Source organism: Nicotiana tomentosiformis, unplaced genomic scaffold (assembly GCF_000390325.3).
Source record: "Nicotiana tomentosiformis unplaced genomic scaffold, ASM39032v3 Un00216, whole genome shotgun sequence".
NCBI lineage: Eukaryota > Viridiplantae > Streptophyta > Magnoliopsida > Solanales > Solanaceae > Nicotiana > Nicotiana tomentosiformis.
This window is the reverse complement of record NW_027174775.1, coordinates 17,499-34,013: the sequence shown is the minus strand read 5'-3', so window position 1 is coordinate 34,013 and position 16,515 is coordinate 17,499. Positions and strand designations below refer to the sequence as shown.

General features: G+C 44.0%; 1 protein-coding gene across 1 annotated transcript; it reads left to right on the top strand.

Annotated features, from left to right (window-relative positions):
• Nucleotides 1-778: 778 nt before the first annotated feature.
• Nucleotides 779-15,567, top strand: LOC117275214 (protein WEAK CHLOROPLAST MOVEMENT UNDER BLUE LIGHT-like 3). Its single transcript, XM_070192516.1, has 7 exons — nucleotides 779-994; nucleotides 2,743-2,767; nucleotides 11,479-11,530; nucleotides 11,692-12,229; nucleotides 12,341-12,511; nucleotides 12,578-12,925; nucleotides 15,508-15,567. Exons 1-7 carry the CDS (start codon nucleotides 779-781, stop codon nucleotides 15,565-15,567), a joined length of 1,410 nt encoding a protein of 469 aa, XP_070048617.1.
• The last annotated feature ends 948 nt before the right edge of the window (nucleotides 15,568-16,515 follow it).

Sequence of the window (16,515 nt, the reverse complement as noted above, 5' to 3'; positions counted from 1 at the left end):
CGGTTTTGGTGGAATGTCGATTCTCAAAAAAGCATCATGGTCGGGTCCTACCGAGCCTTCATCAGTTCATAAACTGGTGAACCGATTCCCAGACCCGAGTGTCGATCCCGACTGTAGGCGGAAGATAGTGCTCTCCGTACCCGAGGATACTCGAATTGTTTCTCCCCCCGTGGGGATTGCCAGTTACCTTCGATCCTTGGTGACCAAAGAGGATCAATTAGTGATGAATGCGGTGGGGCTCGCCTGTCTCTTCAACGAGGCCCAACATGCTTTGAATCGGGTAACTCTGATGGCATCTTTGCTGTTTCTTTTATACTTAGAATTGTAGGTAATTCTAACATTTTTCCTTCTGTTTGTAGGCTTCGGTGTTGCATCACGAGGCCTTTTTTCGAATCCGAGAGGAGCATGATGCTGAGGTTCGGAGCCTCACTAAGAAGAGTGACTCTTACAAGCTCCTTAGTGAAAACCTTCGAGCAGATTTGACAGCAGCTCGGGAAGAGCACGAGGAGATGGTTGAGCATGTATTCTGAATTTTCTATGATAGTGAAGATGAAAAGGAGATAACCACTAATGATCCAATTCTACAGGTTCGGTAGAGGATCGAGCAGATCAGATAGCTTAACTCACAGGTAGATGGGCTATTGGCCGAGGCAGAAGAATTTTAAAAAAAAGTATGGATACCCTTGCCTCGAAAAAGGAAGCCGTTCAAGCTCAGTTGGATTTGTCTGATGCCCAACTTTGATCCGCGAAAGAGAATGCCTCGGGGTTAATCAAGAAGATGAAAGAGTTTCAGCATCGATTGGATTTGGCCATTACTGATAAAGTAGGCTTGGCTAATGAACTTGAAGTGGCCAGATCTGAGGTGATCAAGGCCAATAAAAGAGCCGATGCTAAAGTGGCTCAGTTCGGGATCGATGTTGAGGTTAACCAAGCCAAACCCAAGAGCATGGTCAAACATGCAAAATGGCAAGCTCGGAGAGAAGCTCTCGAGGAGGTCAGTGCTTAGGGCTTCGATGTTGGGGCCAAGATTGAAGTTGCCGGGGCGGAGGAGAACAAGGCTCGAAGGTTGGCCTTTCCTGAGGAAGACTCTGATAGCTCGAGTGAGTATGAAGGTGAGGAAGATGCCGAGAGCATGGCCTCCGATGAAGATCGAGCCATTTAGGACCTTAGGTAGTTTGTTGTGTTCTTTTGAGGCCGTTTTTGGTCTTTGTATAAAGAACTTCCTTTTGGCTGAGTTGCCTTTGTACAAGATTTGTAAATATAAAACTTTCTTCATTTGAAGCAAAATAGCCTTTTAAGCTAAATAAATAGTTTGAATTGTAATCATTGTTGCCTTCGGGATTTGTGGGTAGTTCCCTTTGCTTTGTTGGGCTCGAATAGCCTTCAGCCTTAAATAGTCGAGTGTTTGTTCGAACTGGAAATAATGAGTAACTCATTCGAAGTAATGTAGCCCATAGGCTGTAGGCTTTATGGTCGAGTGATTTCTCAAAATTGAAGTAATGTAGCCCGTAGGCTTTATGGTCGAGTGAGTGATTGCTTGAACTCGAAATAAGAGTAGCCCTTAGGCTTAATAGTCGAGTGAGTGATTGCTCGAACCCGAAGTAATGTTAGCCCTTAGGCTTAGTAGTCGAGTGAGTGCTTGCTCGAACTCAAAGTAATGTAGCCCATAGGATTAGTGGTCGAGTGAGTGATTGCTCGAACTCGAAATAAGAGTAGCCCGTAGGCTTAGTAGTCGAGTGAGTGCTTGCTCAAACTCGAAGTGATGTAGCCTGTAGGCTTAGTGGTCGAGTGAGTGTTTGCTCGAACTCGAAGAAAGGGAAGCCCTTAGGCTTAATATTCTAGTGAGTGCTTGCTCGAACTCGAAGTGATGTAGCCCGTAGGCTTAGTGGTCGAGTAAGTGATTGCTCGAACTCGAAATAAGAGTAGCCCTTAGGTTTAGTGGTCGAGTGAGTGTTTGCTCGAACTCAAAGTAAGGGTAGCCCTTAGGCTTAGTATTCGAGTGAGTGCTTGCTCGAACTCGAAGTGATGTAGCCAGTAGGCTTAGTGGTCGAGTGAGTGATTGCTCGAACTCGAAATAAGAGTAGCCCTTAGGCTTAGTAGTCGAGTGAGTGCTTGCTCGAACTCGAAGTGATGTAGCCCATAGGCTTAGTGGTCGAGTGAGTGATTGCTCGAACTCGAAATAAGAGTAGCCCTTAGGCTTAGTAGTCGAGTGAGTGCTTGCTCGAACTCGAAGTGATATAGCTCGTAGGCTTAGTAGTCGAGTGAGTGCTTGCTCGAACTCGAAGTAATGTAGCCCGTAGGCTTAGTGGTCGAGTGAGTGATTTCTCGAACTCGAAATAAGAGTAGCCCTTAGGCTTAGTAATCGAGTAATTGCTTGATCGAACTCGAAGTGATGTAGCACGTAGGCTTAGTAGTCGAGTGAGTGCTTGCTCAAACTCGAAGTAATGCAGCTCGTAGGCTTAGTGGTCGAGTGAGTGATTGCTCGAACTCAAAATAAGAGTAGCCCGTAGGCTTAGTAGTCGAGTGAGTGCTTGCTCGAACTCGAAGTGATGTAGCCCGTAGGCTTAGTGGGACTTGATCTCGTTGATTTTTCGGTTGGCAGTCCCCGATTTATCGGATAATGGTCGGACCTTAAGCCTATTTGCATAATAGATCACGAAATAGATGATGGATTCTGAGATATGAGATATCGGTAAAAAATTCTCTTTATGTCATTATACATGTGTTTATGTTCTGTACCAGGGATCGAGAAAACTACATGAGCATGGTTAGTTTTGACCATTTGGCTCTTACGATTTTTCATATCGAAACCATGTTGTCATTAAGTAACTTTCTTACGTCGAAATTGATATATTCGAGGGTAAGGCCCCCTCAGTATTCGAGGTTGATTGTAAAAAGGCCCCGGATACTGTTGAATTGTTCTAAGTTAGCACGATCAATGGTTGCCTCATTAAAAACCTTGCTGAAAAACCCATTTGGGACAAAACCGGTCTAAGGAAAAAAGAGTGCAACGCGTGCTTTCAGGCCTAAAGGCTTTGAGTTGAATAACCCACTCCTGTTTCTGATCGAACACCTGCAAGGGTTAATTTCGAGATATAAATGAACATATTGGGGTCGTACCTTAACTGTAGTATCGTTTTAGGTGCGACACGTTCCAATTGCTTGGTAGTTGTTTGCCGTTTATTACACCGAGCTTGTAGGATCCTTTTCCGGCGATTTTGAGAACCTGATACGGTCCTTCCCAGTTCGGACCCAGTTTTCCTTCATTTGAATTTCTGGTGTTGAGGGTTCCTTAGCACTAAGTCCCCGAATTTAAAATATTGAAGATTGGTTCTTTGATTATAATACCTTTCGATCCGCTGTTTTTGGGCGGTTAATCGGACGAGAGTTGCTTCTCATTTTTTGTCCAATAATTCTAGGCTCGTGTTCATCATCTCTTTATTCGACTTATTTGTTGCATATCGAAACCTGATGCTAGGTTCCCCGACCTCAACCGGGATAAGAGCTTCGGCGCCATAAACCAACAAGAATGGTGTCTCCCCGGTGCTCGATTTAGATCCTGTGCGGTAAGCCCATAGGACTTTAGGTAGTATTTATCTCCATTTTCCTTTAGTGTCAATTAATCTTTTCTCAAGATTTTGAATGATGGTTTTGTTGGTCGATTCGGCTCGTCCGTTTCCCTGGGATGATAAGGTGTTGATAGAATCCTTTTGATTTTGTGGTCTTCGAGAAATTTGGTTACTTTGCTTCCGATGAATTGCTTTCCATTGTCACATACAATCTCGGATGGCATCCTGAACCGACATATAATGTGGTCCCATATGAAGTCTATTAAACTCATTTTCTCTGACTTTCTCGAAAGCCTGTGCTTCTACCCATTTAGAGAAATAATCAGTCGTAAACAAAATAAACTGAGCCTTACCTGGGGCCGATGGGAGGGGGCCGACGATGTCCATTACCCATTTCATGAAAGACCAAGGAGCTAGGACCGAGTGGATAAGTTCCCCGGGCTGATGAATCATGGGCGCATGTCTTTGGCATTTGTCGCATTTTTGAACGAACTCCCTGGCATCTTTGTCCATATCGATCAAATAATATCCTACTCTGATTATTTTGTGGACTAATGAATCGGCACCGGAATGATTCCCATAAGTGCCCTCGTGAATCTCACGTAGGATGTAGTCGGTATTTCCCGGTCCCAAACATATTGCCAGTGGACCATCGAACATCCTTCTGAACAGCGTTCCATCATTGGATAAGGTGAACCGTGTAGCTTTTGTGCATAGAGCTCTCGATTCCTTTGGATCCGATGGAAGTTTCCCATTCTCGAAGTATTCTATATACTTGTTTCTCCAATCCCAGGTTAAACTCGTGGAGTTTATCTCGGCATAATCTTCTTCGATTACCGATTTCATGAGTTGTACGACAGTCCCCGATTTGAGTTCGTCATCCTCGACCGAAGAACCTAAGTTCAAAAGAGTGTCGGCCTCATTGTTCTGTTCTCGAAGCACATGTTGCAAAGTCCATTCCTTAAATCGATGTAGAGTCACTTATAATTTATCCAAGTACCTCTGCATTCGATCTTCTCGGACTTCGAAAGTCCCGTTGACTTGATTTACCACGAGAAGGGAATCACATTTAGCCTCCACGACCTCGGCTCCCAAGCTCTTAGCTAGTTCCAAACCTGCAATCACGGCCTCATATTCAGCCTCATTATTAGTCAATTTTGTAGTTTTAATAGACTGTCTAACTACATTACCTGTGGGCGATTTTAGTACGATCCCCAGTCCGGACCCCTTTGCATTCGAGGCTCCGTCCGTAAAGATGGTCTAGATTCCCGAAGAGGTATCCGATTTTATCAGTAATTCCTTTTCAATTTTGGGTACCAAGGCTGGCGTAAAGTCAGCTACGAAGTCCGCTAAGATCTGAGATTTGATAGCGGTTCGAGATCGATACTCGATATCGTACCCGCCGATCTCTATGGCCCATTTGGCCAATTGACCTGAGAGCTCAGGCTTGTGTAAAATATTTCTTAGAGGATAAGTTGTCACAACATGCATCGGATGGCACTGGAAATATGGTTTTAGTTTCCTAGAGGCACTTATTAAAGCAAGCGCTAATTTTTCTAAGTGTGGATATCTAATTTAGGCCTCACCTAAAGTTCGACTGATATAATAAATAGGGAATTATGTACCTTGTTCTTCTCAAACTAGGACTCCACTTACCGCTATATCCGAAACAGCTAGATACATGTAGATTTGTTCATCTGCCTTCGGGGTATGAAGCAATGGAGGGCTCGATAAATACTGTTTTAACTCTTTCAAAGCCTGCTGACATTCCGGAGTCCATGCAAAATTGCTTTTCTTTTTAAGCAGAGAGAAAAATCGGTGGCTCTTATCCGAGGATCTCGAAATGAATCGTCCCTGGGCGGCTATCCGCCCCGTTAGCCTTTGCACGACCTTTACACTATCTACCACTGTGATGTCCTCGATTGCTTTGATTTTAACGGGGTTAATCTCGATTCCTCGATTGGACATCATGAAGCTGAGAAACTTGCCCGAGCCAACTCCGAAAGCACATTTTTCGTGATTGAGCTTCATATTGTACTCCCTTAGTATGTCGAACGTTTCCTGCAAATGCTTTAAATGGTCCTCTGCTCGTAGTGATTTAACTAACATGTCATCAATATAAACCTCCATTGTTTTTCAAACATTCTATTTACTGGGCGTTGATAGGTTGCACTAGCATTTTTTAGGCCGAATGGCATTACGTTATAACAGTAAGTCCCGTACTTAGTGATAAACGAGGTATTTTCCTGATCCTCCGGGTTCATCTGTATTTGGTTATACCCGGAGTAGGCATCGAGAAAGCTAAGAGTCTCGTGGCCGGCCATGGAATCGATCATACGGTCGATATTAGGCAAAGGAAAAGAATCCTTAGGGCATGCTTTATTCAAGTCTTTATAATCTATACACATTCTAAGCTTGTTCCCCTTTTTTGGGACTACCACCATATTTGCTAGCCATTCGGGGGACTTTACTTCCCGAATGGACCCTATTTTGAGGAGTTTGGTTACCTCATCTTTGATGAAAGCATGTTTGACCTCGGACTGGGGCCTTTTTTTTTGTTTTACCGGGTGAAACCTTGGGTCCAAGATTAGCTTATGAGTGGTGATTCCCGGTGGGATCCCTGTCATGTCAAGATGGGACCAAGCGAAACAGTCTATGTTAGCTATAAGAAATTAAATAAGCTTTATCCTGTGCTCGGGATCTAACCCTGTGCCCAGGTATACCTTTCGTTCAGGCAGATATTTGAATAGTATGACTAGCTCCAGTTCTTCGACTGTAGATTGAGTAGCGTCGGAATCATCGGGGACCACGAAGGATCGAGGGATCCCATGTTCATCATCTTCGTCAGTCTTTCGTTTCTCTAATTGGGTCGGAGCTGATGTTTGTGATTGCTATTTAGTATTCCGTTCTTCCTTCGAACCCGATCCCTTTCCCGATGATAGTGAAGATATCAGAGTTGTTTCTTCGACGGCAAATATTTCTCTTGCGGCCGGTTGTTCTCCGTAAACTATTTTGACTCCCTCCGATGTTGGGAATTTCAGAACCTGGTGGAGGGTCAAAGGCACAACTCTCATATTGTGGACCCACGACATTCCATAAAGGGCGTTGTACCTCATATCGCCTTCAATTACGTGAAATTACGTTTCTTGGATGGTTCCGGTCACGTTTATTGGCAAAATTATCTCGCCTTTGGTTATTTCATATGCCATATTGAATCTGTTTAGAACCAGGGTTGCGGGTACGACCTGGTTCTGCAGGCCGAGCTGCTCTACGACCTTCGATCTAATAATGTTGGTTGAGCTACCTGGATCAATTAACACACGTTTGACTTTAATTTTATTCATAAGTACAGATATTACCAGTGCGTCGTTATGAGGTTGCATGACTCCTTATGCATCTTCATCATTAAAGGACATGGTTCCTATGGGTGCGTAATCTTGAGTTTGAAATTATTTTTCTCTTATAACCGACATCTTAGTGCGTTTAAGCACCGGCCCCTGAGGGGTATCGATCCCACCGATGATCGTGTGGATGATGTGTTGTGGCTCTTCTTATTCGTTCCGCCTGTTGAAATCCTTGTCTTTGAAATGATTTTTGGACCTGTCACTTAAAAATTCTCGAAGATGCCCTTTGTTGAATAACCGGGATACCTCCTCTCTTAATTGCCTGCAATATTCCGTTCGGTGGCCATGAGTGCCATGATATTTGCACATTTGATTGGGATTCCTCTGGGCAGGATCGGTCTGCATAGGTCGAGGCCATTTAGTATCTTTGATGCGTCCGATAGCCGACACGATAACGGATGCATCGATGCTGAAGTTGTACTCCGATAACCGAGGTGCTTCCCTAGGTCTGGTATGCCTGTCGAACCCATTCTTGTTCATTAACCCCCGATACCCTTGGCCTCGATCATTTTTCTTTTCACCTCATACGGGGTTGTGTGAAGGTTCGCTACCCCTACAATCTCCGTTATATGGCCGATATAGATCCTTGTTCGCCCTTGGTTCTCGATCGATATCCCTTTTAGTATCGGACCCAGGACCCAACTGGCCGTCTTCGACTCTTATTTTGGATTGATACCGATTGTTCACATCGGCCCAAGTAATAGCTGGGTACTCGATTAAGTTATGCTTCAGCCGCCATGAAGCCATCGAGCTTCGTTCGTTTAGACCTTGAGTGAAAGCTTGAACGGCCCAATCCTTTGTGACTGGTGGTAGATCCATTCGTTCCATTTGAAAACGAGATACGAATTCTCTTAGCATCTCGTTATCCCTTTGTCTTACCTTGAATAGGTCCGACTTCCTGGTTTCTACCTTTATGGCCCCGGCATATGCTTTTACGAAAGAATCTGCAAGCATAGAAAATGAATCGATAGAGTTAGACGGTAAATATTGATACCATATCATTGATCCCTTTGACATGGTTTCACCAAATTTTTTCAACAATACAGATTCGATCTCATCGTCCTCTAGATCGTTCCCTTTGATGGCACTTGTGTAAGAGGTGACATGCTTGTTGGGGTCGGTCGTTCCGTTATATTTAGGAATCTCGGGCATGCGAAACTTCTTTGGGATTGGTTTAAGAGCCGCGCTCGGGGGGGGGGGAAGACTTTTGTATGAATTTTTTGGAATCTAAACCCTTCAATATTGGTGGTGCCCCCTGGATCTGATCAACTCTGGAGTTATATGTTTCCATTTTTTTGTCGTTTGCCTCGATCCTCCTTTCTCCTGACTCTATTCGTTTTGTAAGTTCTTCGAACATCTTAACAATTTCAGGATTAGTCCCCGATTCTTGCTCATTTGACCTTACTATAGCTGGCCCCGTTTTGTGGGTGACTTCTTGGGGTGGACTGGGCTCGAGTCTGGTCGGTGCTTGGGTTTGGCTCTATAACTGGTCTATTGCTACTTGTTGAGCTTGCAACATCTCGAAGATCATACAAGTTGATTCCGTTTTCCTCAGCGTTTTGGGTATTTCGAGCTGCAGATCGAGTTCTGCCATGAATGCTATTTTCAGGGTCGGAACGTTGGTTCGCCTCGATGGCCGCATGTGAATTGACGTCTATTGGCTCTTCGACCCGAGCTCCAACGGGATCGACGAGTGGCCTTCCACTCCTAGGGGTTAAGTTGATGTTCTCATCTTGAAGGCCAACTTCGTTGTCGATAGGTAGGGCCATTAATTGAGAATTTGTCGTTTTCAACCTGAAATCAAAGATACTTCCAAGAGCAAGCGTAAAATGATGTATTTTGTAGAGATTCATACCAAACAACCACTGTTATCCTTAGCCCCACGGTGGGCGCCAAACTGTTTACCCGAAAAACAGATATAGTTGAATTTGTACGTAGTTCTAAGGGTACGTGGTATGACTTGACACAAATCGTAAAAGTGGGTAGAAATGTTGAATATTAACCGTAAACAATGAAATACAAATAAAGTTAAAAGGTGAATGATTGATGAATAAGCAAGATGAATCAATGTATAAAGCTCAAAGGGATAATCTCTCAGAATGGGAGTGTATCAACAGTATCTAAGTTATATTCTATATCACTGCCTTGATGGTCCTGCTTTACAAAAATATAGTCATCCCTCTTATAGTGGAGGGATCCTACTTTAGATATAATTAAAAATACATAGTGGGGAACCCATGATAAATCAGTTTTTTTCTAATTCCCGACGAGATTCTCTCCCTTAGTGCGGCTATAACGGCTCTTGTCTATGAGCTCGATCTTGATTGGACTTGATATTGATCGATCTCCAAATTTAGAGCTCGATACTGACTCGAGCTAGATATTGATTCGGGGCCCGGTATTGATTCGGGCTTGGTATTGGTCGGTCTCTGGCTCTTAAGCTCGATAACACCGCTTCGTATCAGAGTTCGATTTGGACTCGAGCTTGGTAATGACTTCGAGCTCGGTATTTGATAGGTCCCTGAAACTCGAAGTTCGGTAACCTGGCTTTAGACCTCATCTCGATATTATGAAGACGCTATTCGGTCCATTAAGTTCCCATCTTGACCAATCGTACGAATGTCGAAACCGATTTTGACCATATACAATGTATAAGACAATTCGATATTATTATCTGTTTAGCTAAATTATTAAGGGTGTGTTGTAAATAAACTTATTTTATTGGTCTGACGATGTTATCCTGTGATATTCTTTAAGATTATCAAAAGTTGTATATGATAGATCGACATAGATCATTTATGAAAATATATTGTTTACCCGAAGAATCGAATAACGTTGAATTTATATATGGTTCTAAGGGCAAGTAGATTCCTTTGATCTGAAAATAACAATACACGTATTTATGGTACAAAAATAGAAGATGATGAACAAAGATATTTAGTGAGCTTTAGAAAGATAAACACAATGAATTCTTAATCCTAGCCAAAAAGTGCCTTCTATTACAAACTATCTTTTTCCTTTTATAGCCAAGGATCACTACTTTATCTATAGCAACATGATGGAATAAATATTACTAGTGGAGGACCCATGATGGTGTGTCTCCTCCTTAATTCCCGCAGAGATTCTCTCATTTGGTGCGGTTGTAACAACTTTTTGTCTGTGAACTCGATACCGACTCGAGCTCGGTATCGGATCGGAACCTCGGCCTTGGTTTCGAGTTAGGTGATCAGTTTTGGGCATCGATGTTCGGGACCTGTATCGGTCGATGTTACCTCGGTCGATTCGAACGCCCGAGCTCGACGCCCCCATCTCGGAATTCTTTCAGGGTCTCCATGAAGATACCCCTTGATTAAAATGCCATCCTCGATCGATCTTCATGACCGAAGCTTGATTTTAACCGTATACAGATAGCCCCCTCGTTTCTTGGAAAGGAGATGACGAGAAACTATGTGATTTCCCTAAGGTTCGACCGAATCGATAATGACGTTTCTATTGGCTTTGACTATGACGTGCGTGATAGTTGTCCCATCGATTTGGTTTTATCGAGGCATTTAATGTGTGTCAGTCGGTGGTCGGCCACCGCTAGAAACGAATCGCCATGCCTTATAAATAGTTTTCACATATAATGTTTTCCACTTTTGTGCTTCCTCTTTTCCCAAATTCCCTTTGATTAGTTTCTCTTATTTCGTTGCTTTAGTGCCGCTTATACCGGAGTTACGGTGTTGTCCCCTCTTTCACCTTTCTTTGCGATTTTTTCTTCTCATATTAATGGCGAAAACTTCAAAAATCGTACCTCACAAGGAGAAAGCTTCTTCCTCGCGGCTGTGTGACGATAAGGCGCTGCCCGAGCCGTCCGTTCAAGATTATATTCCCGGCCCGTGTACTTTAAAAACTGATTTTAAGGTGGAGAACCCTTCATCAGTTCTGGGTCGGTGTGAGCACGTATCGATGTATACATGCTCTATAGCGGAGATTCACCTCGAGGCCGTCATAAAAGACTGCGGCTGGGGTTCTGAGGTCGTGTTACAAATCCCCTCCCCCGATAAGAGCATCACTACCTATGTGGAGGGATTTTTAAGTGTTTACACCTATCCCTTTACGTTAGGAGCTGTCGATCCCGTGATTTTTGATTTCTGCAGGAGATATCAGGTCACCCTCGGCCAAATTCATCCTTCCTTATGGCGTATAGTCATCTTATTACGTTTCTTCTCTATCAAAGCCGGAGGGTTGGATTTTTCTCTGAGCCACCTTATACGACTGTATCGGCCTCAGATTTATCGTGGACTTATTAGGCTATATCGTCGGGCATCGAAGGCTTTGATGTCGAGCATCGATGAAGATAAGGATCGAGGCTGGATGGGTCGATATATTCGAGTGAGGACTCGTGATCTTATCCCGGAGGAAAAGATGCCGTTTCCTGAAAAATGGAACTTCGACCGTAAGTGATCCATGTTTGCTTTTCGTGTCTTTTTCCGTATTTGTTAATATTATTTTCTGATGTCCAGTTGCACCTTGGATGGCACAAGCTGTGCCTGATCTCGAGGATTGGGTTCGAAAGTTAGCCTCGACTTCATCCTATGCCGAACGCGCTTGGCGTGATTTGGCTAAAGGTAGATGGGAGGCCAAGAATCATGGTGAGGTTTGGTTCCTGTTTCCCTCGAGGTATATTCTGCGTTCATTTCATTATCAGTTTTTCCCTTGTATATAAGTGTAACTAGGGATGCCATTTTGCGGCCTTTGAGCGGTAATGAAGGAAACCAGCCCCCGGTCCTGGAACAGGGGAAAGAAAAGAAACGAAAGGCTTCCTCTCGGCCGGAGGATCCTAAGCCCAAAACTCAAAAGGTGAGAAGAAAAATCATTGCACTTTCGATCGACTCAGTCCATCGACTGAGGGAGGAAGAAGAAGAAGAAGATAGCTCCTCGGCTTTGATAGTCCGACCTACGGAGGCAGTCGAGGTTGCTAGAGTTGCTGAGCCGATGGCGGCCGTGCCCATCGGGGTTGGTTCCGAAGACCTAAGTCTCGATCGGAGTACTCCGAGTGATTTGCTCGGGGAAATGGCAATGGGTCATTCACCTTCCCTTTCGTCTTTTTCTGAGGAGGCGTTGAAGGAGGCTCGAGAACTAAAGACTCCCGACATTGGTGCTGGCTCAGGTGCAGCGGATCCTTTTAAGGATTGTTTTACTGGTGTTGATGACAGTTCCGATATCGGTGATGCTTCTCTTTTGTTAGAGGAAGCTCAGCGTTTTATTACTCGGGTAATGATTCTTCCAAACTTGGCTTCTTTTTTCTTTTCCATACTTGGCGGTTCCCATATCGGTGATCCCTTTTTGCTTTATTGGTGTTGATGACAGTTTATAACTATGCAGGCCATCGGTAGGTTCCGAGTTAATCTTAGCCAGTATGAGGCCGAACTCCGGAAGGTCCTAGGTGAAAGAGATGACCTTCGACTTCTTTGTTGCAAAAAGGAGGAGGCTATAAAGGATCTTCAAGCGGATTTGGCTAAGGTTCGTGAAGAAAGGGTCGAGCTCGATCAGCAGGTGAGCCTCGTTCTGTTAAAGTATGGATTCGCCTCGACTGTGGAAGTTAACCCTCCGTTGTCTCAGTTGCAGCAAAAGATCGAGAAGATCGGGCTACTTCGGGAGGAGGTCGATCAAATCCGGACCGAATGCAACCAGTGGAAGGAGACTATTGACCGCCTGACAGCGGAGAAAGAAACCATCTTAACAAATTTATTATCAGCCGACGTTCAGCTTCGAAACGTCAAGCAAAAGGTGTCGGTTCAGGCTAAGAAAATTGATGAGCTTGAGATACGACTTGCTGAGGCTAAGGCGGAGGTTGAGTCGTCGAAACTTTTGGCGAATAAGTCTATTGCTGTATATCGAGCTGATGCTGAGGCTGCTCAGGTGGAGGCCCGGGAAGCGGCAAAGATTGCCGATGCTCGAGCTCATTGGGTTGCCGAACTTGTTAAGTGTAGATCTCGGAGGGAGACCCTTGAGGAGATTCATGCTCGAGGTTTCGATTTTACCGAAGAGGTAAGAAAGGCAAAAGAGCTTGAAGCGGAAGCTGAAGCCTTGGCTTCTGATGATGATGATGATGATAACGATGATGGTAGCAAAAGCGGGTCCGAGGGTGGGGAAGACCCCGACCCAGAAGCTTAGAGTCTAATTCTCATTATCTGTAAATTAATTACGTAGGCAATTTTGTATATACATACCAAGGTCGATTTTGATCGATCAGATTTGGAGTGACGTTTTGCTTGTTGAGTTGATGATAATGTGGTGGTTAACGTAAACTCTGAGTAAACGTAGCTTTTTCAATGTTTCAAATTCGATTGGGTCCTTGTTCGAACTCGGTAGCCCGTAGGCTTTAATATTTGAGTGTTTATTTCGAACTCGATGCAGAAGTGGCCCGTGGACTTAATATTCGAGTGATTATTTCGAACTCGAGATAATGTGGAAGCCCGTAGGCTTAATATTCGAGTGATTATTTCGAACTCGATGTTGAAATAACCCGTAAGCTTAACGGTCGACTGAGTATTTCAAATTTGATATAGAAGTAGCTCGTAGGCTTAATATTTGAGTGTTTATTTCGAACTCGAGATAATGTGGTAGCCCGTAGGCTTAACGGTCGACTGAGTATTTCGAACTTGATATAGAAGTAGCTCGTAGGCTTAATATTTGAGTGTTTATTTCGAACTCGAGATAATGTGGTAGCCAGTAGGCTTAATATTTGAGTGATCATTTCGAACTCGAGATAATGTGGTTGCCCGTAGGCTTAATATTTGAGTGATCGTTTCGAACTCGATGTTGAAATAGCCTGTAGGCTTGTTTATTTCGAACTCGAGATAATGTGGTAGCCCGTAGGCTTAATATTCGAGTGATCGTTAATTCTGGTTGCATAATAAATCTCAAGTCATTATACATATGTTTTGGGGCAATCTAATATGAGCATGGTTCATTTTGACCATTTTGGCTCTCACAATTTTTCCTCTATTGTTGTGAGAAGACTTTGTTGCGTCTGAACTCGATGTATTTGAGGCCCTGGTGCCCCTTCCCCCCCCCCTATTCGAGGCCGTTCGGGCTAAGGGTTGAAAGCCTCAGATACTGTTCTGAAAGCGCAGCACGATCGATGGTTGCCTCATTAAAAACCTTGCCGCAAAAAACCCTTTTGGGAAAAACCGGTCTAAGGAAAAAAGAGTGCAACACGTGCTTTTGAGTAAAAGAATACTTCTGTTCTTCGTTCGAACTTCTGTACGGGACAGTTGAATAAATATGGGAAAGGTCGGACCTTAGTAGTAGTATCGTTTTAGATGTGATACATTCCAACTGCTTGATAGCTATTTGCCGTTTATGATGCCGAGCTTGTACGATCCTTTCCCAAAGTTCTCGAGCACCTGGTACGGCCCTTCCCAATTTGGTCCTAATTTTCCTTCGTTTGGATTCCGAGTGTTGATGGTGACTTTCCGTAACACCAAGTCCCCTGGCTTAAAGTGGCGAAGTTTAGTTCTTCGATTGTAATACCTTTCGATTCGTTGCTTTTGTGCGGCCAACCGGACGAGGGCAGCTTCTCGTCCTTCGTCCGATAATTCAAGGCTGGTGTTCATAGCCTCGTTATTTGCTTCTTCCGTCATGAATCGAAATCTGGGACTAGGCTCTCCGGCTTCGATTGGTATCAATGCTTCGGAGCCATATACTAAGGAGAATGGGGTCGCCCCTGTACTGGATTTCGATGTTGTTCGGTATGCCCAAAGGACTTCGGGCAGGATTTCTCTCCATTTTCCCTTAGCGTAGTTCAATCTCTTCTTCAGGTTTTGAAGAATAGTTTTGTTTGTTGATTCGGCTTGTCCGTTTCCGCTGGGATGGTATGGGGTTGCTAGTATCCTTCTTATTTTGTGGTCTTCGAAAAATTTTGTGATTTTGCTGCCAATGAATTGCTTCCCATTATCACATACTATTTCGGATGGTATCCCGAATCGGCATACGATATGATCCCACAAAAAATTGATAACCTCTTTTTCTCTTACTTTCTTGAACGCCTGCGCTTCAACCCATTTGGAAAAATAGTCAGTCATAAACAAAATAATCTGGCTTTACCTGGGGTCGATGGTAGGGGGCCGACGATGTCCATTCCCCATTTCATGAATGGCTATGGCAATAGGACTGAGTGAAGTTGTTCTCCGGGCTGATGGATCATTGGAGCAAACCTTTGACATTTATCGCATTTACGAACAAATTCTTTTGCGTCTTTGCCCATATCGATCTAATAATACCCTGCTCTGATCACTTTTCGAACTAACATGTCGATACCGGAGTGATTGCCACAAGTGCCCTCGTGTACTTCCCGGAGGATGTAATTGGTATCCCCCATACCTATGCACACCGCCATCGGTCCGTCGAATGTTCTTCGATATAACGTTCCGTCCGCAGCCAAAATAAATCGAGCAGCTTTAGTTCGAAGGGTCCTGGACTCTTTGTGGTCTAAAGGGAGCTTTTTGTTTTTTAAGTATTCAATATACTTGTTTCTCATATCCCAGGTTAAGCTAGTAGAATTTATTTCAGCGTGCCCTTCTTCGATTACAGACCTTGAAAGTTGAACGACAGTTTCCGAGTTCAAACCATTCACCTCGACCGATGATCCCAAATTAGCAAGCGCATCGGCCTCGTTATTCTGTTCTCGTGGAACATGTCGTAGACTCCACTGTTTGAAATGGTTCAAAGTGATAAGTAGTTTGTCCAAATACCTTTGCATTCTTCCTTCTCGGACTTCGAAGATTTTGTTTACTTGACTCACCACTAGCAAAGAGTCGTATTTGGCCTCAACGACCTCTGCTCCCAAATTTCTAGCTAGCTCGAGACCTGCAATTATGGCTTCATACTCGGCCTCGTTGTTAGTTAACCTGATAGTTTTAATAGCTTGCCTAATAATGTTACCCGTGGGAGATTTTAAAACTATGCCTAGCCTGGACCCCTTTACGTTCGAAGCTCCGTCCGTAAAGAGGATTCATGCCTTCGTCGATAAATTTGATTTTAACAGTAGTTCTTTTTCGACTTCGGGTACGAGGGTCGGCGTGAAATCGGCTACGAAATCTGCTAAAATTTGAGACTTGATGGCCGTTCGAGGTCGATATTCGATATCATACCCGCTGAGTTTGATGGCCCATTTGGCCAATCGGCCCGATAGTTCAGGCCTATGTAAAATATTATGAAGTGGGGAGTTGGTTAATACGCTTATGGGGTGCCATTGGAAGTACGGTCGTAACTTCCTAGAGGTGCTAACCAGTGCAAGCGCCAGTTTTCCAAGTGCGGCGCTTCCCCTAAGGTCCGACTTACATAGTAAATAGGAAATTGCGTACCTTCCTCTTCTCGAACCAGGACACTGCTTATGGCGACTTCTGATACTGCCAAGTACAGGTAAATTTTTTCGTCAGTTTTTAGAGTGTGCAACAGTGGTGGGTTCGATAGATATCGTTTCAGTTCTTGCAACGCTAGTTGCCATTCCGGTGTCCAAGCGAAGTCGTTCTTCTTTTTGAGTAGAGAGAAAA